The sequence below is a fragment of the Didymosphaeria variabile genome (genome assembly GCF_027946475.1).
Source record: "Didymosphaeria variabile strain IMI 356815 chromosome Unknown scaffold_10, whole genome shotgun sequence".
In the NCBI taxonomy this organism is placed as follows: Eukaryota; Fungi; Ascomycota; class Dothideomycetes; order Pleosporales; family Didymosphaeriaceae; genus Didymosphaeria; species Didymosphaeria variabile.
This window is the reverse complement of record NW_026611629.1, coordinates 1,112,632-1,132,133: the sequence shown is the minus strand read 5'-3', so window position 1 is coordinate 1,132,133 and position 19,502 is coordinate 1,112,632. Positions and strand designations below refer to the sequence as shown.

The 19,502-nt window shown below is 51.1% G+C and overlaps 6 protein-coding genes across 6 annotated transcripts; 3 read left to right on the top strand and 3 right to left on the bottom strand.

The window, feature by feature from the left end:
• Positions 1-244: 244 nt before the first annotated feature.
• N0V89_012429 (uncharacterized protein) lies at positions 245-5,786 on the top strand (the record flags this gene model as incomplete). The annotated part of the gene is made up of 5 exons (XM_056221150.1): positions 245-2,918; positions 2,969-4,050; positions 4,099-5,028; positions 5,076-5,351; positions 5,400-5,786. 5 exons carry the CDS (start codon positions 245-247, stop codon positions 5,784-5,786), a joined length of 5,349 nt encoding a protein of 1,782 aa, XP_056065137.1.
• Positions 5,787-6,518: 732 nt separating this feature from the next.
• N0V89_012428 (uncharacterized protein) lies at positions 6,519-7,961 on the bottom strand (the record flags this gene model as incomplete). Its single annotated transcript, XM_056221149.1, has 2 exons — positions 6,519-6,989; positions 7,059-7,961. 2 exons carry the CDS (start codon positions 7,959-7,961, stop codon positions 6,519-6,521), a joined length of 1,374 nt encoding a protein of 457 aa, XP_056065136.1.
• Positions 7,962-8,828: 867 nt separating this feature from the next.
• On the top strand, positions 8,829-11,689 carry N0V89_012427 (uncharacterized protein; the record flags this gene model as incomplete). Its single annotated transcript, XM_056221148.1, has 4 exons — positions 8,829-9,127; positions 9,805-10,808; positions 10,934-10,980; positions 11,036-11,689. 4 exons carry the CDS (start codon positions 8,829-8,831, stop codon positions 11,687-11,689), a joined length of 2,004 nt encoding a protein of 667 aa, XP_056065135.1.
• A 79-nt stretch (positions 11,690-11,768) lies between these two features.
• N0V89_012426 (uncharacterized protein) lies at positions 11,769-12,953 on the bottom strand (the record flags this gene model as incomplete). Its single annotated transcript, XM_056221147.1, has 3 exons — positions 11,769-12,101; positions 12,169-12,496; positions 12,547-12,953. The coding sequence occupies 3 exons, from the start codon at positions 12,951-12,953 to the stop codon at positions 11,769-11,771; spliced, it is 1,068 nt and encodes a 355-aa protein (XP_056065134.1).
• A 1,259-nt stretch (positions 12,954-14,212) lies between these two features.
• On the top strand, positions 14,213-15,892 carry N0V89_012425 (uncharacterized protein; the record flags this gene model as incomplete). Its single annotated transcript, XM_056221146.1, has 1 exon — positions 14,213-15,892. One exon carries the CDS (start codon positions 14,213-14,215, stop codon positions 15,890-15,892), a length of 1,680 nt encoding a protein of 559 aa, XP_056065133.1.
• A 1,986-nt stretch (positions 15,893-17,878) lies between these two features.
• N0V89_012424 (uncharacterized protein) lies at positions 17,879-18,823 on the bottom strand (the record flags this gene model as incomplete). The annotated part of the gene is made up of 2 exons (XM_056221145.1): positions 17,879-18,746; positions 18,804-18,823. The coding sequence occupies 2 exons, from the start codon at positions 18,821-18,823 to the stop codon at positions 17,879-17,881; spliced, it is 888 nt and encodes a 295-aa protein (XP_056065132.1).
• Positions 18,824-19,502: the final 679 nt, after the last annotated feature.

Sequence of the window (19,502 nt, the reverse complement as noted above, 5' to 3'; positions counted from 1 at the left end):
CGGCAACGATTTACTGTTTGCGCAAGCTTCATCCTCGTCACTTCTTTTCTCACTCGAGACACTGCCAATCTAGGCAGTGCCCACTTCCTGATCCCACAATCTATCCGCCTTTGTCACAACAAGAGTAACAACGTGCTTCCTTCGACTAGAAAATAGCTCGGTCTGCAAGGAGAGGATAACGCTGTTAGTAGACCCCAAACCGCGCGGTTTGAGCTCTTATTGAAGCTAACAGTATCATAGCATCATGACAGAAACTCCCGAGACCCCAGCGGCAACACAAGCAAGAGAGACTTTGCAAGCTTCGTCGGACCCCTCGACACCAAGAAAAGGACGACAGTTACCGGGCACTCCAACGACACCGGATTCCGGTACGAAGATTTTGAGACCCATCAAGATACAAAGGGCAAGATCACAGAACAAGAAGGGTAGTAAAGATGATCCTCGACTGCCTGGCGATCCAGCGAATCTATCGAGCTTCTGGACCAAGATTTGGGAGAAGGAGGGAACTCTAACAGGTTACCTGGGCTTTAACGACATTTGCGATTTACGACAACTTGCAATGAGCCCACTTGTCTTATACTTCTTCAATGGTCTCGCGGAAGACCGATCAGCCATGCTAATGGAAAAGGTCCTTGAGCTCATCAAGGACAAGGCTGTGGAAGTCGAGTCTGATGACGATCCTTGTTCGCTCTACCCCAGCGAGCATTCTGGCAACTTACACTACCGGTCAGCTTTGCGTGTTGCGCAAGCAACGCGTGCCCTCCAGACCGCGCGGTCCGGCAACACCCATATCGTGTTCAAAGAGTCTGAGATAGAGGCGGCGGCATCGCTCTTCCACGCACGTTTCGGAAAGACCATTCCCCGGCTGACACCGAATGAGCCCTACCGGCTTCCCGACATGGGGAAATTCCCCAATCGCAAAGAGAGTTACCTCGAAGATTACGCAAGAACGTTTTCCCTACTCAAATACATCAGCCTCAGTCTGGCAAAAGTTTGGCCAACAAGGTTTGGTGCGGACAAGTGGAACCCAAATTTACAGATATCAGAATCGCAAGTACCTTTTTGGATGAGAATGAAAAAGGCCACGGTAGTCGAGTCGGCTCCCGATGTACCTGCTGCATCTCTGGAGATGCCAGAGCGCCCAGCTCTGAATATGAAATTTGTATGGAAGCTCGATGCCAAGGGTAAGGAAGGTCCCGAAAAATTTCGGGACCATATCAAAGATGAAGAGCTGGACGATGATTTGCCGAACCTAGAACAGAATCTCAAAATCGAACCTGCAGCTAGCCGAGAACAGGTCCGAGACGATGTGAGAAGAGCCTTCAAACTGGACGACTTGCAGGGCCAGATACACAAGCTGCGACTAGAACTTAAGGCACAGGAGGAATCCGATGAAGCTGTGAAAGATGAGTCCCTTGTTATTTCCGCAATGGAGTGGAGCAAAGTGCAAGATTTGCTGTGGAGCGGCAAATATGATACTTCAAACAGCGCATTTTATCTAACCACTCGCCTTGCAGACGAAGGAGAAGTCATATGGGAATCTACAGTTCCTCTTGTGGTTGAACGCTACATGGCGTTCAAAGACGGTGATGTCGCTGCTCTTGGAAACGAGGAACTCATGCCCGCAATTGAAGGGTCCGCCACCGAAGGGAAGCTCGACGACGTTGAAGAAAGTGATCCGGGTGCCGGTCTTGTTTCAGCCGTCCGCGATAACTCGAATGAAAGGATCTTTTTGGATCCAGAGAAGATGTTTGAGGGAAAGAAAGCAAAGATGATCACGTTCTACGAGGGCCACGATCCCACGGTACCCGGTGAACTCAAGAGTTGGCAACGGAAAGTTGCCGAGCGATTGACGTTGAACGATGACTTTCGACTCATTACCAACAACATAGGCACGAAATTGGGGAAGATCAAACTCTCGGCCCAAGAGAGACATGCCCTGGCAACGGCTCGAACTGAAGGAGAGCACAGGATGTTCAGCGCCGGTGAGGCCTCCAGAGATGATTCAGACGTGTCAGGCCAGTATTGTGATCTCAATATGATCCACACCGGAACATCCGCCCAAGTTGGTCTTCCTTTAGTGGTATCAGCCCAAGCACTCGACATGGAAGCTTCAAAGGATGAGGAAGGCAGGCTCATGTACAGATCTAGGGACGCCGCACTTGGCCATCGCCTTTGGTTCCCTTGGCAGGTGAATGGCATTGCAACTTGCATAATAGCAGCTATAGGATACATTCCCGTCCTTCCAGATGCATCCGACGATGTGAAGCGTGCGGCACAATGGCTTCGCGGTCTGGCGACAGGGGGAAACATGGTGTGCGACCAAACAGGACTTGGAAAAACGTTGGTCATAGTTGCGAACCTCTACATCGCCAGCCGCGTACCAGAATACAACAATGAAGGCGCACAGATCTACCGCGTCATGATGCTTGTCGTCCCAGCTGGAGTGCTCAAGCAGTGGGCTGATGAAATATTTGACCACTTCAAATATTTCACTCTGATCATCAGTTATGATGAGTCTGGTTTGACTGATGCGAAATACAAACCGAACTTCGTTAGTGCGACTGCCATGAAGGAGTTTCCCCACTCGAAGGCCAGATGGCCAGTGCAGTTCCATTACATCTTCAACGAGTCGGATCCTCGTTGTGCCAGAACCATTATTTTGACCTCGAATGACTGTAATGTTACCAGGTCCCTAAAGAGCATTTGGCATACCGTGGGTTTCGATGAGGAAAGTGGAGCTCCCATCCAGAAGCTCATTCGGAAGAGTCGATGGCGGAACCGCGTGGGAAGAGCAGTCGTTGATGAAGGCCAGAAGCTCAAGGATGAAAGCTCGAGGCGATGGCTGGCCTTTCATGACATCCAAGCACCGATAAATTGGATAGTTGGGGCCACCCCCATGTCTAATGTCTCTACCGGTAGGTTTTCCCAAACCGCGCCGTTTGGGTTACCGGCTAATTTGTTATAGACTTTATTGCTCAGCTCAAAATAATATGGATCGGCGCCCGCCGAGAGTTGGTGAGAGATAACGCAGCCTACGAATGGGCAGCCACGCGTTGGCGCACAATGAAGTTATGGAAGGAAGCGGCAGCATTCAAGCCAACAGACAAACGTCGCCTAGCACTTTTACACCCTCCGTCAGTCCGGCATCTGTTGGAAACCGCAACAAAAGTGGAAATAGCGTCCTATTTCCACTTATGCGAGGATCAAATTTGTCTAAAACGCTTCATGGGAAGCAAGCTGCCATTACGTTTTGACTCTGACGAGTACTTTGACATGGCCAAAGCCATGAAGCCGTACTTCATACACACACTTCATTGCGAACACAAGAAAGAAGAACAGGCAGCGCACCAAATCCTTCACCGTGAGGCTAGTCGACGGTTCGTGGAGACACTGCGTGGATTCTCTATAAAACAGAGCCGCGCCAGAGCAATGGGAAATAAGGAGCAGCACCTGTACCCAGTGGCAGAGATGAGAGAGCTCGTCATCACAGCAACATCAACGATGCTCCGCCTTTTCCATGAGGCATGCAAACATATGGATGTCGACACTCTCGTCGAAACGATTCAGGAATACCGTGGGAACGGCTTTGATGGATTTCGCTTCGTGCGCTTTATGTGCACAAGGCTGAACTTAGCTTTACCCACTACCGCCTACGGCTACCTGGAGATCCTATGCCAGGGCTCACCAATAGCACGGGCACTGATACACCAGCTCTGCCTGATTGAGGATGGAAAGTTCTTAAGACCCAGAACTCACGGAAAGTTCATCGTGGCAGAAGACGTACCGCTGAACGCCATGTTCCTGGAGTGGGTTCTCAATATGATTGGACTGAAAGTCGTAGTCTTCCATGCAGGGCTAAGTGCGCAAGCACGTAACGACCTCCAGGAAGAATTTAATGACCCCAAATCAGACATCGACGGATTGATTAACATGTACAACGTGGGCGGCGAGGGACGAAATTTCTGGTTAGATTGTCATACATTGTACATGGCAACCTCGGGGAAACATGAAGCAGCCGAAAAACAGCAGGCAGGTCGGATCATTAGGGTAAGTTTCGGACCGCGCGGTTTGTTGCTTGAGTGCTAATTGGGCTAGGCGCCGCAAAAAGAGAACGTTCAGATCATCAAGCTAATGCTGAAGAATTCAATTGCTGCTTATCGAGAGTCAAGGAAACGACATAAGTACATGATTGAGCTCGCCACCAGGGCGCACGACCCGGTTATTCAGAGGCTCCTCATACGCTGCCTCAACGAATGGCAAGCTTTCGTGAAGGAGGCGCAAGATGACCCTGCAAATCGAGCTCTGATGGAGCAACTGAAGGAGAAGTCTGAAATTGATGAAAATAAGGAAGAGATGTTCAAAGCGGGCGCTGTTGCTGATTCGGTGGATTTAGTGGAGCTGCCAGCACCAGAAGGCCCACGCAAAAGGCAGCAAGTCCGTCGCTTTGCTGATGCGACCTTCGTGAAAGATCGCGAGATCCAACCAGGTGATCAAGAGCCGCATAACTTGAGCGGCGCGCGAAAGAAGAGCAGGAAGATGAAAGGGATGAAGAAGCGTAGGCGAGTCACTGGGAAGGTTGACGAGGATGAGGAGGAGGAGGTGCAAGAAGAAGAAGAAGCGGATCTAGAGGTCGAAGACTGCTATTCTGAATATGAGCCATCCGATTCTGGCGATTCGAACTACTCCAACTCTGATATGAGCGAGGAAGACAGCGAAAGAGAGGAAGAAGACCCAACCGAAGAAAGCACGACTCCGAAACAAGCGACCTCTAGCAAGAACGACGAAGAAAAACTCACCAATGCACAAAGGAGAGCAGCTAGAAAAGCTGCAGCCGCAGCAATGAGGAACGAAGAACAAGAGGAAGAGGGAGTGCGACAATTGAAGTTACTATTGACTGCCGACCCCGAGAGGGTGTATACCGTCGAAGATTTAAGCTCCGAGAAAGTTCTTGAGCGGGCTTTGGAGATTACATATTGTCTCAGAATTGGACAGAGACCGGATAAGGTCCCAAGTGTCCATATAAACGTCAGTGATCAAACCGCTCGGTTTGGTATGGGCTAACACTTCAATAGTATAGCGCCATCAACCACCAGCTGTCAGAAAAGATCAAATTGCAAACCAATGCCGACGATTCACGAGAATTATTGAAAGATATGCTTGCCGCGACGTCGAATGTGGCACCTGATGCTCCACTCGAAACAGCAACGGTATCAACGGTTCCGCCTGCAGACTCTACAAGCGCCGAAGGAGCACGGGAATACTCTAAGGAGCTCGCACCCGTACTTTTGCAGATGTGCAAAGCCCGCAAGATACTGCGCAACGAAACGCGCAAGGAAGAGTATATTCAGGTGAGGATCTTCGGCTATTCGTAGGAATATTGTTGACAGGCATTCTAGCTCCTCGAGGCAGACGATGCACGAATACAAGTCGCAAAGACACGAGAATCCCTAAAGCCCCGGCCCCTAAAAGACTATTCTACAGAGCCGCCTGAAGAGCTTCGTAAAAAATTGGTGGGCTTGAATGTCCCGGGCGCCGAGACCATGGATCAGGATGACCTGGTCTACACGGCTCACACGATTAACGTCACCATGTTCAAGAAAAAGAAGGTGGAGTACGAGGAATGGCCAGATTTCTATCTCATATTGGACCTTGCTAGGCGGAAGGGCGTGAAGATCAAGGACGTCGAGGAGATAAGCCGGAAAGAGCGTATTGTGGCACTGAGGCAGATCGACAAACAGGACCACATCTCTACTTGGCGGGAGAAGTTCATCGTTTTCCCATAAGCGCAACCCTTCGAGCTCCTAGTTAGTCGGGTCATTGGTAAACTGCGCGGTTTGGAAGCTGATAGGGGAAGAGGCAGAGAAGGCATGTGCTGAAGACTGCGTGATCGTTGCACGCAGCCTATCGTGCGGACAAGCAGGGCAAACCAGCGAAATGTTTCTTGGAATAAAAATCAAACCTCATGTCTACAGACGGAAGCATAAGGACTATAACAGGCGTGGTGATGCTCTCATGGTCCCTGAACACACTGACATATTCTGATTATAGGGCTTTTGCATTGCGCGTTTAGTCTCGTCGAGGCTTCTTCATACCCAGATCATGGCTTCCTTATCAGCTTCGTGTGTTGATTCTTCGTGCATTCTAGACTCTAACAAGCACCATGACGAATTTTCTGTGTAACGCTAGTGAGCAGTGTATGTACACTCAGCTCACGTAGAAAATACTTAGGTATGTTGCATATGCTACTCTGATCAAGAGAAAGACGCTTGATTAGGTTGAAAGTATGAACTATAATATGTTGAAAAGGAAGCTGAGATGCATACATGTAAAATGAAAAATTACCGCCGTAAAACCGCAACCACCACACCAGTAAAATACCATCGTATAACAACATATATGCCGATGTCATGTAGATAGACCAGGGGTCAAACTGCGCCGTTTGTGGTCTGCCGAGGTATCACCCATAGCGTCTCGATTTGTTCCCTCGAACTATCCATGCCGCCTTACTCCATAGCTTACGCCGAGTTCGTGGGTGGTGCCGCGCTCTTCGCATTCTTCTTAGCCACCCGTTTGGCATGTCTGACCCTCTCCTGCCTGTTCCTTTCCGCCTTCTCCTCAGGAGTCTCTGTGGCTTTTCTCCTCGCTCGGCCCTTCGCCTCCGATTTCCTCTTCATTGCCAACCTCTTCTCCCTCTGCTCGGTATTTTCGCTTGCCACCTTCTTGGCCATGCCTATCCGGTCGGATTCATTCTTCTTCTTCTTCCTCTCTGCTATCTCTTCGGGAGTCAGACTTGCTGCAAGTATGGTCTTGGAATGAAGAAATTGGGCAGCGTGTTTCGCCTTTCTCTCTTTCTTCTCTTCGGCAGTCTCCTTCATCTGAACTTCTTCTCTCTGATTTCTTTTTCTGATTTGGTCCTTCTCTAGTCGCGCTTTCGTCTCCTCGGGAGTTTCGTTCGCTTTTTTCTGTGCCTTTCTGTATCGCGCTCTCTTGAGTCATTCACCGTCAGTAGTGGGTCGAACTGCGCGGTTTGACCTCCAAGTCATGGAATAACTTACCTTGGCTCTCATCTCCTTCATTTCTGCCAGCAAACTCGGGCTGTAAGACTCTGTGAGAGGATTTCCGATTCTTCCCTCCACGGCTTCTTTCAATGCCGAGCCGCCCGTGCATGCACCTTTCCAGATCTTCAACGTCTCCGATCTATCCCACAAGCTGAATGTAGTGATCGAGCCGTTGGTATTGGCACAATGGAACCAGAAGGCTGTAGTGAACAGTGTTTCTAACAACAGAATCAAGCCTTTGCTATACGAAATGTCATGGTTAGAATCGGGAATCGGAATTGCTGCGATGACCAAAGCGGCAGATCTCTTCCAGCCGTCCTTCGCAAGCTGGGGAATCAACTTCGGCATCGAGCTTGCGTATGTCCCATCCTCCAAGAACGAATCGTATTGCAAAAGTCGCTTGCTACCTCCCCTAATGTGGGTGGATGAACCACAATAGATGGTGAGTATGTATTCCTCGTCGCGTTGGAATACTTGCATGTAAACGCAGAACTCGTTCCGGCCGTCAAAATCATCGAGATGAAAGGACAAGATTTGTGAGTGCGATGGCGGGCTTTCGGCTTGTAGAGCTTCTACCAGACCTGGTGAAAGGCGCAGTTCAGTTTGAAGTATCTTATTGTAGATACTTTCGAAGTCTGGGAACATGGCCCGACTCAGTATTGAAGCGGAAGAGTCGTTGATGAGGAGATGGTATGCTTTCTTAGCGACCCAGGAGAGGTTTTGGTCAAGGTCAGTATCTGCACTACTGTTGCCCTCACTCCCGCCTTCGTCGGTTTCTGTCATGCACAGAGCCAGGTATGTGTAATGGTCTTCATCGAATGCGTCGCAGCTGTCGTAATCTTCTTCTGAATCGTCATAGCTACGTTCCAAACCGTACTCATCATACATGTCGGTGTCCATAGCAAGCGTTAGCGACGCGTAGGCACGCACGGCTCCCGCAGGGGATGAGAAAGAGAATCACAGAAAGCCTCACGATGGACAGAGAATGGAATGAGAGGTAACAGTGAGTCGCAAAATCTCGAGAAAGCATTGTGTGCGTCATCTCTCATGAAGAGAAGGCGCGATGCTACAGGCTGCGGAAGGAGCCGTGAGGCAAGAGCACCCGCGCATAGGTAAGCACAACCTCCAAAATTCCGAAGCGCTTGAGCGAGAGGTCCACAGGTTTCCGAAGCGCACGAGGGAGAAGACTGTCTCACATATCGCGGCATAGACATATCGTCAATGTCACAAGGAAGTCGTAGAGTGATGTACACACTTGGCAGTGAGCGACAACAAAACTTGAATGCGGCCTAGCCTAAACAAACAGTCCATAAGTCACTGTCTCTCTACCTTTTAGCTGCCTACGCAGCGCACTACAGCCGTCGCATCGGCGCTGTTGTCAGGGTCGCTCGCTGACCGACACACACGAGGCACACGCGAGTCCCTTTCCGATTGACACCCAAAACTGCCTTTCCGCAGCCTATCATGCACAAAGAATAGTTGCCCAAAAACATATATCCAAAAATCCTTCATCATGGTCCCATCCTATCCACGTGCATCTCGTCGACTTCAAGGTCGTACAACGCAATGGCCGAGGTGTGGAACCTTATGAGTCTGCCGGTCTGAAGGATGTTGTCTGGCTTGGAAAGAACGAAGTCGTGCTTGTCGAAGCCCACTACGCTCCCTGGAACGGAGTGTACATGTTCCATTGCCACAACCTTATTCACGAGGACCAAGATGTAAGCTTGTCCCCTTTTGCAGCTTCATCGCATGCGCTAACCTCACCAGATGATGGCCGCCTTCAACGTCACCCACCTCCAGGACTTTGGCTACAATGAGACGACCGATTTTGGTGATCCAGAAGACCCGCGCTGGTCTGCGAGGCCCTATGTTCACGCAGACTTCGAGACAGGAACCGGTCCTTTCAGTCAGCAGTCCGTGACCAATCGCGTCCAGGAGATTGCCCGCGAGCAGCCATACAGCGAGCTTGCCGAAGTGGAAGCGGCTCTTGATGAGGCTTGGGCTGATGGAACAGCTCAGAAGCGCAGCCGAGCCGGGCCAATTCCGCATTACAGGCGCTTTATAATGTAAAGAGCGCTCCAGCCGACCTTCGAAACGCTCATGTCCGGCCCATACGCCATACGCTCGTTTCCTTGATTTCCTGTCGCTCTTGCTGTTCGTCTAGTCCAGTCTCGTCCACATTACCATCCTACAACCTTCTCCTGTACATAATTCTCCCCCGTTCTTGATCGAGTACATTTTCTAAGAGGCTGGAACGTTGAATACACATGGAAAGTAGCGGGTTACGAAGGAGAGCCGGTAGGTTTGATAGTTTTAAACCGAAATCGAATTTCTCTTTGCGATGTGTTCCTTCGAACGTGGGCAAATGTGGTTGAGATAAGTGAAGTGGAACGCGTCTCATCCGAGAAGGAAGGAGAAGTGGGGCGCTAACTCGTTTCGACTTAACGCAATTTGGAAAGGAAGGTGAGAAGATATGCGGTCTTTCAACGACCTCTTCCATCTTTCTCTCCTTCTCTTTACGAGATCAATCACTCTTCAGCCGCTCCATTTACGGACCCTCGGTCAAGCCCTTTGCGCGCATTTCAAGCCACAACTCACGTCGTGTCGGTTGCCCCGCTTATCGCCGGGCACTAGCGCGAGCACCGTGATAGGACCTCGAGAAGATGCGAGACCCAAACTTCCTTCAAAGTCATTTACGCGCGCCGGATCAATTGCCACTCCGTGAGCCACCACTGACGAGCAGTGCGTCGTCTGACAGATATGTGGCTTCGCCGCAATCACCTAAAGGTGGGGAAATCAGTGAGAGAATTGAAGATCGTATCATGCGAGTGCAATGGGATTTGAAAAACCTTCAAGATTTCTGGAAAGTCCGCAGCTCGCCTCATCGCTCAGAGAGGCTTCAAAAATATCTTGATGCGGAGCTGAAAGTCTTGGAATGGATGCCCTTTCAAGGCTACGATCAGAACGAAAGGATCGATTATCTGCTCCTCAAGAACTTCCTTCGCAATCAGCTAAGCCAAGTGCAGCGAGATGCTGAACTGGACTCTAAGGTGCTGACTTTCTTGGGTGGCATCTTTCCGTTACGGATGGCAAACATGATTGAGGCAAGGCAGAGGGTCGACGACCTCGATCACCAAAGAGCAGCTGCGTCGCTTGTCGAATGTACAAATCGCATGATTCTGGCTAAAGACTTGATACTGAACAAGAAAGAGACGGCTGAGCCCATCGTTGCATTCAGAGCCACCAAAAACCTGGAGGAGTTCGGCGTTCATTGGCAGGAATGGTATAGTTTCTATGACGGTTACGATCCATTGTTTCCGTACTGGATCTCTGAGCCTTACCCGAAGCTGCAAAAGGCTCTACAGGATCTCATTGACACTATTAAGAAGGTCTGTCTCGGTCTGCAGACCAATGATGAAGACACCATCATTGGTGAACCGATAGGTCGAGCGGGTATCCTTGAAGCGCTTGATGTCGAGTTGATTCCGTATACACCAGAAGAGCTCATCGAGATTGGTCGAAAGGAATACGCATGGTGCGAAGCTGAAATGGAGAAGGCCGCCGATGCACTTGGTTTCCAGGATTGGCGCAGCGCCTTGGAACATGTCAAGAACTTGTACGTTGAGCCAGGAAAGCAGCCCTCGCTTGTTCGGGACCTCACAAAGGAGGCGAACGAATACATCAGGAAGCACGATAGTGCGACCATTCCACCCATCGCAGAAGAGACCATTCAGACCTTCATGATGAGTACGTGCATGTTTCATTATAGACCTAGTTTGCACCTGAGCTGTCAGACGGAAAAGGAAAATTCGATCCACAGCCTCAGATACGATTGTCCGTAGTGTTTGACTGACTGGTACGCAAACATACAGGTCCGAAAGCGCAGAAGATGAATCCGTTCTTCCTGGGAGGTGACGAGGTACGTTATCTTCAACGACACTGCCTCCATATGTATTGACACGAATGCTCCCCAGATCATTGTCTCTTACCCCACCCCGACGATGAGCCACGAGCAGAAACTGATGAGCCTCCGCGGAAACAACATCCACTTCGCTCGCGCAACAGTTTTCCACGAGATGATCCCCGGCCATCACTTGCACATGCACTACATGGCGCGTATTCGTCCGTATCGCCAACTCTTCCAGACTCCCTTTTGTATCGAAGGATGGGCATTCTACTGGGAGATGATCCTATGGGATTCTCCAACCTGGCACAAGACCCCTGAAAACCGCATTGGTATGCTTTTCTGGCGTATGCATCGGTGCGCTCGTATCATCTTCTCGCTGAAGTACCACCTCGGGGAGATGACTGCGGAAGAATGCGTGCAGCTTCTGATTGACATGGTGGGCCACGAGAGGTACACAGCAGAAGGCGAAGTCAGAAGGAGCGTGATGGGAGACTATGGTCCGTTATACCAGGCGGGATATATGCTTGGAGGGCTGCAGATCTATGCGTTGCGGAAAGAGGCTGTGGAGAAGGGGATCTGGTCGGAGAAGGAGTTCCACGACGCTTTCCTTAGGGCAAATCAGCTTAATATTGAGCTGTTCCGAGCGCTTATACTTGGTATAGAGCTTCACGAGGACTACAAGAGTCAGTGGAAGTTCTATGAGGAGATCAAGCAAGATTGAAGCCCAGTATGGCACGGAGGGACTGGATGATTGGAACGTTCATGCAGGACGAATCCTATCTTATAACATAAATTTAACGCTACAAGTTCGACCTCTCCAGCCTCTTCCCGCTCTGGTCGAAGTGGATCTGCTTGCCCGTTACCAACGCCTCCTGCAGCCAACTCCCGATCTGAACCGCCTTTACCGCGTTCTCAATGGGCATAGGCAACGGCGTGTCGTCGAGGCACGCAGCAGCGAAGTCGTTAGCCTCTTTCACGAAGGCCATCTCGAATCGCCCATAGTAGTGTGCTGGCACCTCCTGTGTGATGCCCTTCCCGCTGTATATCCGCACCAGATCGTTTTGGGGAATGAGGTTCACGCTGAGCTTGCCTTCCGTTCCAATGACTTCGGTAACATCTTCCTGCCCGTGTGCCTGGCGATCACAAAGTCAGTAACCGCATTACTCGAGCAGAGCAGACACTGGTGTTTGGCTAGCTTACCATCATGCGTGTGCAGTAGTAGTACGCGATCTGCCCGCCCCAGAACTCGACGATTCCGACAGCGTTATCGACGTCCTTGTGCTGCGCCAGACCAGGCTGAACAGCAATGCATCCATGAGCGCTGGTCGACTTTGGCACGATCTGGTTGCCGAAGAACCATAAGGTCAGGTCGATGTCATGGACAGACATGTCGACGAAGACGCCTCCAGACCACGCCGCATATTCGACGAAGAATCCAGACGGATCGTGCTTATCGCATGTCTGCGAGCGGAGGATAGTCGGTCGTCCAATCTGGCCATCTGCAACTTTGCCGTATGCGTTTTGGTAGCTAAAGCGTGTTAGGGCCCATGGAATCCGACACACATACAGTCCACATACCTATCATCGAAGCGGCGCGAAAAGCCACACATGACCTTCAAGTGCGGCCTCTTTTTAGCTTCTTCCACAACCTGTCTGCACACATCGACGCTTGTACTCAACGGTTTCTCGCACAGTACATGTAGGTTTTTCTGCATCGCCTTGATCGCTTCTTCCGCATGCACCAACGTCGCAGTTCCGATCACGACTGCATCGAGGCCTTCCTGCTCCAGCATCTCGTCGTAATCGGAATACAGCTTCACGCCATGTGGCTCGAGGTGTTCGCGCGCCCATTCGTGCTCTTTGGAATCGGGCGAAAAAGCAGCGACTAGCTGAGCGCGAGGCGTGCGGTTGAGGAAGTTCAGCGCGTGGCGATGGCCCATACGGCCTAAGCCTGCGGCGGCGATCTGGAGTTTACGAGGAGCCATGATGCTGAGGAAAATCGGAAATCGACAAATTTGGAGAGCAGAATTTCACGATAGATGCGTTTAAGGAAGAGAAGACAATGAGCACGAAAATTCCATTTTTATATGTGTAGCGATGCGACTATGTAGGTTGTGGTGCATATTCGGAGGAGGTTTCTGTGCTGTTGACGATACCAACGCTGCCATTATGTGTGGATGGATTTTGTCTCGGAGGAGGTTTTCGACGCCGGAGGAGGTTTTTGCAAGTACACACAGTACGCGGCGGGGCGAGCGCATGGGGTTATGTGCCAGGTGAGGAAGGATGAATCGGGCCTTCTGCGGTGTGGGGACGAGGACGGTGATGCCTTTTCAGCCCTGGGAGATCTCTTGCGGTTACCACAAGAATTTGCTAACAAGTCAGTGATGCGCAGAACCATGCAGCTGAGACGCAATGTCAACGAGAGATCAGTACTGTATGTTCGTTGCTCGAATCGGGAACAATCCTCCAACCCTTTCCATCGCCTAGGCATCTCGGCTCATCCAAGGCGTCCTGCTAGGCCACGGCTAACGGCATCGTGCGGACAAACCTGCCATATCCAAGTCACCTGGCCTCGATCAGGGTTCCAATCGAGAGCCCCCACGACCAAACGTCATGCCAGACCCACAACCGATCCGTGCAGCAACGCGGAGACAAAATGCGGGGTATGTCGGCCCCTGCCATCTTCGCATCGTCCAACAAAAACGGTTCTATTTCCCGCACCTCGATGTAGCATCATTCTATCTCACACCACGTCTCCCAGCAAGAACAATGCGGCAAAGAAGCGGTTGGTGAGTCTTCCCCGGATCCACCATACATCTCAACTGCGTCGCGCTAATTCGCTGTAGCAAAGCCTGTCGCGAACGGTAAGTAAGGGGTTACACTGCATATCACATCTCTTACCCATTTCGGCATCGACTACCTAAATGAACATCACTGACTTGGGCCGTTGTGTAGACATATCAAATGTAGGACCTCCGACTCATGCTATGCTCTGGATCCGATTGTCTCCTTGTGGGAGGGTGAGCTGGTTTAATTTTCCTCGCTGAGCCTCACTAGGCGTCAAACTTCGCGATTCGGACAAATGCAAGTATTGCACCGAGCGCAAGAGAGCATGCATCCGAGGGAATGCCTTTCGTTTTCGTCCGGTTACCGCGGTAAAGTTCAATGCCGGAGAAGATGTCGGAAGCGCTGAACAATCGCTGGAGTTTGGAGGGAGCCAAACATGGGTTACAATACCGCCTTCATGTGGGTCCCAGCCTATCGCGAGACAGCAAATCTTACTGACTTGAGGGTAACAGTACGCTTCATCGCTCCAAACACCGACGGCGATGAAGAGGCTGTGGAAGACGAGCCTGAACCAGAGCCCGAGTCGGCATCTGAAGGCTCTGATCCGGCCCTTCGGCGAATGCTGGATGTAGGCTTTGAGACGAGGAGTCCAGTAGATCCCCTTTTGCCATTCCATCAGAGGACTTCGTCGCAGGCGCTGCACCGATCAGATTCAAACGCATCACAGGATCTCGGCGGCATCATTGACTACCACGCCCAACCTCCATTTCTTCCTCCTATTTCCGATGTCTTGAGTACGACACCATCGAACCGAGATGTAATCAGCGATGCTCCTTCTCAACCGTACTCAGGCCCGCCTTTCGAAAGAGCGGATTCAGGTACATTGTTACGCGGCTCGGTCGATTGGTCTGTGATATCGCCTGGCCACAAGCACAGTTCGCCATCCTTATCCCAGAAAAGAAGCCCAAACGACGTCAACCACATCTCGCCGTTCTCAAATTCGGCTTTCTCTCCGAATTCTTCCATCTCTTTGAGCTGGCCAGTAAAAAATCCTCACGAGGCACGTCTTTTTCATCACTACATCGTGGCCTGCAGTGACTGGATTGATGTGTGTGATTCGAGGCGACATTTTACCCGCGAGGTTCCCAAACGCGCCGCACATTTCCCGGTCATTGTGAATGCCATTCTCGGTCTTGCATCACGACATCTGTGGCTAGTAGGGAAGCAAGACGAAGATCGCTCCCAACTCTATGTCGACCAGTGCCTCCAATCGCTCATCGTAGCCTTGGAGGACCCCTTAGCCCACTGGGACGAGAATTTCCTCGTCGCAGTCATACTCCTTCGTCTCCACGAGGAAATAGGGGAAGATGATGAACAGTGTCATCACTTCGGCACTGCACGTATTCTCAATTCCATATCTTCATTCGCTGCCGATGGCGGTTTGCGCGAGTCGGCGAGCTGGGTCTCGCTCCGTCAACACATCTACGTTTCTCTCACCAAACAACAACCCTTTAATCTCAGCCTGGACAACTACAAACATTCCAGTGTGTTTCGCGAATACGATGACGAGGCCTGGGCGAATCGCATCGTCTACCAATTCGCACTTATACTACAACACGTGTTCGAAGATGCGGAGCAGGCAAATTCGCTCTCGCGCGAAAGGTGGACCGAGCTCAGTGCAGACACAGACGAATGGTACAGGACAAAGCCATGGTCCTTCGCCCCTCTATACTTCGACCCAAGAGCCGGAGACTCCTTCGATGGCTCATGGCCCGAATTACCTACGCCACAAGGTGTCGTCGCAATCGGTCTACAATACTATCATCTTTGCAAGATCCTCCTCACAATATACTCACCAAACGCGTCCTTGGTCGGTCTCGCCGGAGTGCGCGCGCGGAAATCCACAGACGCAGCGATACGGAAGCACATCCGTCTTGTCATCGGCTACGGTGTCAGCAATAGCCATTGTAGCAATGTCATGTTCCAGGGAAGCCATATATTGAGCGCCTGTGGGGCGTATATTATTGATAAGGCGGAACAGCAGGCATGTGTTCAGTACTTGGGCACTTTACAAAGCATGATAGGATGGAGGACGGACAAGGTTGTAGCAGAGGTACGCGAGCAGTGGGCGACATGAAGTGATTTTCGTATCTGCTGTGATTGCTCTATTGGTACTACTTTGCAACGTGCCGCGCGAATGGCTCACCGCCAAGACAGTGCTTTCAAAAGACTATGAGAGGCATATTGCTGTGTGGTGGGTTTAGGTACACGGCAAACTCGATATCAATTCCCAGGAGACTGTGCTGATTTGAAACATGTGGCCAAATCATGCGCAAGTGTCAATGTATCACACCTGCTCGCAGCTATGTCACACTATATGACCTTGTTGTGCGTTACAGAGGCCATCCTCCTCGGATGTGCAAAGCTCGAAGCCTACATTAGCACCCCATTATACACAACTACACGATGAGAACCAGGACAGCACATTCTCGAATGTTCGCCAGGGTCAATCTGCAGGAATCAACTTGAGTGCATTTGAAACGCGCAACAATGACAACCACAATCCTACCGCATACCAAACTTCACAAAATATGACGACCTTCAACAATTTCGATCCGCCTTTCACCTTGTGATGCAAACACGAGCCCGCAACGACCGTGCCACAAATCTTCTCGACCATCACCGGACATCTGACATACCCAAAGCCCCACATGACATGAACACATAGGCTCTGTGAGGCTCCGCAAGGCTGACAGTCACAATATTGACTCCGTCCGCCGCGCCTCGCCCACGGAGCGCTCATATTACCACTCTAGGCAAGCACTTACGCTTCTTAGGCTAGAGCGTGAATGAAAGAAGTTCTGGAGGTGGACTTCACAGCAGGTTACAAAGATCACTTGGAAAGCCAAGGAGAGAGCTGAGGCACATGACCACTGGGATGGGTCCGGATGGGGAGGTACATAGAGCTCTTGAGGTTCTTAAGGTGTAGAAGAGCTGAGCAGGTCGCAGGATTCCTCTGTTGATACGTCTATAAAGGGGAGAAATCTTTGAGTACGTTCAGAGGTACAGAGATATCCTTCTCGTCTGGAATCCACTCCAAACCGCCACGCACACAGCTCGCTATCAACCCCCCGCCTCCTATTGGAGTAGCAGACAAGCTATCAAAGGTTCTCGCTGAGGTTCCCAAAAGTACATATAGTAAGTTTCAACCCTCTTACCCCCTCATCGAGAGTCCCAAATGCTAATTCTCGGGACACAGATGAAAGGCCCGTGCGTTATGGCAAGCAAAACGTCAACGTTCAGGGAACGATGGTGAGTTGCTTTTCCAAACTGCCTAATCGGGTAATATCGAGTTAGGTGTGGATTGCTGTGTTGGTCACCGTCACTTTCGACCAGGTGAATGGCCCGTGCACGATGGGCGGCCCAAGCTCATAAACAAAAACAGAGGTCGGTGAATGATGAATGCTTCTGCACGGCGGTTGTCAAAGTCAGGACCGCCCTTGGGATGCCATCGTTCTCCACGCCATCCGGAGTATCGATTTTACCACCAACGGCTCGACCACGGATCACTTCCTGACCTCGACCAACCATGACGAAAGTGGACATCGGGATTGCGCCTTAACTCGACCGACGTCCGGCCCGTTCGTAAAGAAGGCCATGGACGCCTCAATGCGCGACTCTCCCGAATCCTAACGCAGTACCGAGACAACAGAAAGTTGTGCGTGTCGAAGTGCCATCAAACACTGGTTCTGTCATGTTGTCAGCCTGTCATGAAAACATGACGTCATGGTCACCACTCCTCACCATGCAGTCCTGGGCTGTGAAACGGTCAATTACCGAAGAGCATGGTGAGTAATCTCAAGTAAATTAACATTCGTTGGAACTATGTTTGACTGATGTTGTTTACAGCCAGCGTTAACGATCCTTTTTGCGCCGTAGCAGCGTGCGCGATGCCCAACCCGTCTCAATGCCAGCCTCGTCAAGTCCCTTGAGTCTTGTCAGGATACACCAACCACGTTACGTTTCCCCGTTATACGTACTACATGCATGCTTCGTAAAGTCATCAATCAACCCTTGGATACGCGTGAAAAGAAGTGCGACTGCCATTCCCAATCCAAGAATCCTAGCGCATGGGCCCAAAGCCAATCAAAACCTGCACCGCAGAAAGAACGACCTTCGAAGAATACGGCTGCTCCAGACCAGACGTAGCCACTATTTGCGTGAGCAGAGACCACAGGTCTGGAAGAAGTTCTTGGAAGAAGGCAGCCTGGGCCTGCGGGCTGCTCTCCATTTCCTTCATGCCTTCGACGTTGCCGTTGCGCATCGCTTCGAGGAGCCGCTGGACTTCGATGGTTAGGAACTCTTCTGCTGCGGCGACAATCTCTTCGGTCCAACCGCGTCGTTCTCGGGCTCCCCATGATTGGGCGTTTGATTTCACTGATGATAAGAATGTCCGGAGATGCCTGAGGCGACTTTGTCGTTGCATGTCGTATGCGGCTGAGGAGCGCGCGAAGTCCGTGGTGTAGTACGCCGTTGCCATTTCGTCGAAGTTGTTGAAGCCAGCAGCTGTCATGGCTTTAAAAATGTGGTTGAAGCGTACGCCATCTGCTTGGGAAGGGGTTGCTTGAATCGGTGGCCCTGCCAGATTCTCTCTTAATCTTGAGATGCGTTTGTGAGCATCCTCGAGTCCTGCCGCTGAGGGGAAGCCCTGTATGCTCCCTTGTGAAATAGAGGATGGTGTTATGTATCCCTCGCCTATTGATTTTGTTTGATGATGTGATGCTGGTGACGGGTTTGAGGAGGCCATGAATGCATTGAAGTCTGCCATAGGAAAGGGATAGTTTTCAGGTGAATTATTAGGAAAGAGCGAAGGGTCGACCAGTGCATCCAGTTCCAGGTCCGGCGACATGAAGAATCGGTCCCCATCCTGGATTGTCCATTGATCGTGAGCAGCTTGATCCATTGCAGCGGCTTGTGACGGTGACTGGGGACTGAGCCACGTGGTAAGTTATGCGGACCGAAACGGTGGTAAAGAAGTGATGACTTACCTCCTACTCGACTCACTCATGGTAAGACTGGGTGGTTGAGTAGTTGTATCCTCATCCATACCACCTTCGGTCATCTTTAAACGCTGCCCTACAATGATCAGCTTTGCGCTGACAGGTGGGGTCCATTACCATGACTTTGACTTACGGCGTCTCCTCTGTGCTAATCGATTCTGAATCTTCTTTCTGTCTTGAGAGTCGCTCACGTCCCGCCATGCGTCGGCGTCTATGGCATGCATTTTGGAGGTGAATTGGATGTGGTTCTGGATAACACTGCGCGGGTGTTGGCTGCACTATACGTTCTGCTACTAGCGCAGATCTCTTCTTGTAGTGGTCTTTAAGATATATCGGCCTGCATCAGCCCGCGAGTACAAGCACCTCAGCAGCGGCAGAAGGCTATGCATATGTCAGTTTTGCCAGAGCCATGTTGTCAGAACCGAAGCCCTAGCCGGTTGACTAGTGGCGCATGCTTGTGAGCTCAGGTCGTGACCTGTGCTGAGCGCAGAGCCGTTCGTGGTTTTCGGATTCCGGGGCACTCGGCGCTCTCCGAAACTGGCGCAGTGGTTGCGGTATGCATCTCATTCCCGCGTCGATGAAGGGATCAAACAATCCCGGTCAAGGGCTCCAACGCAGCAAAGGATCGCACGACTGACGCATCGTAGGTGATTAGACCCTTCCACGGCCTCGCTTGCGTCTGCGCCC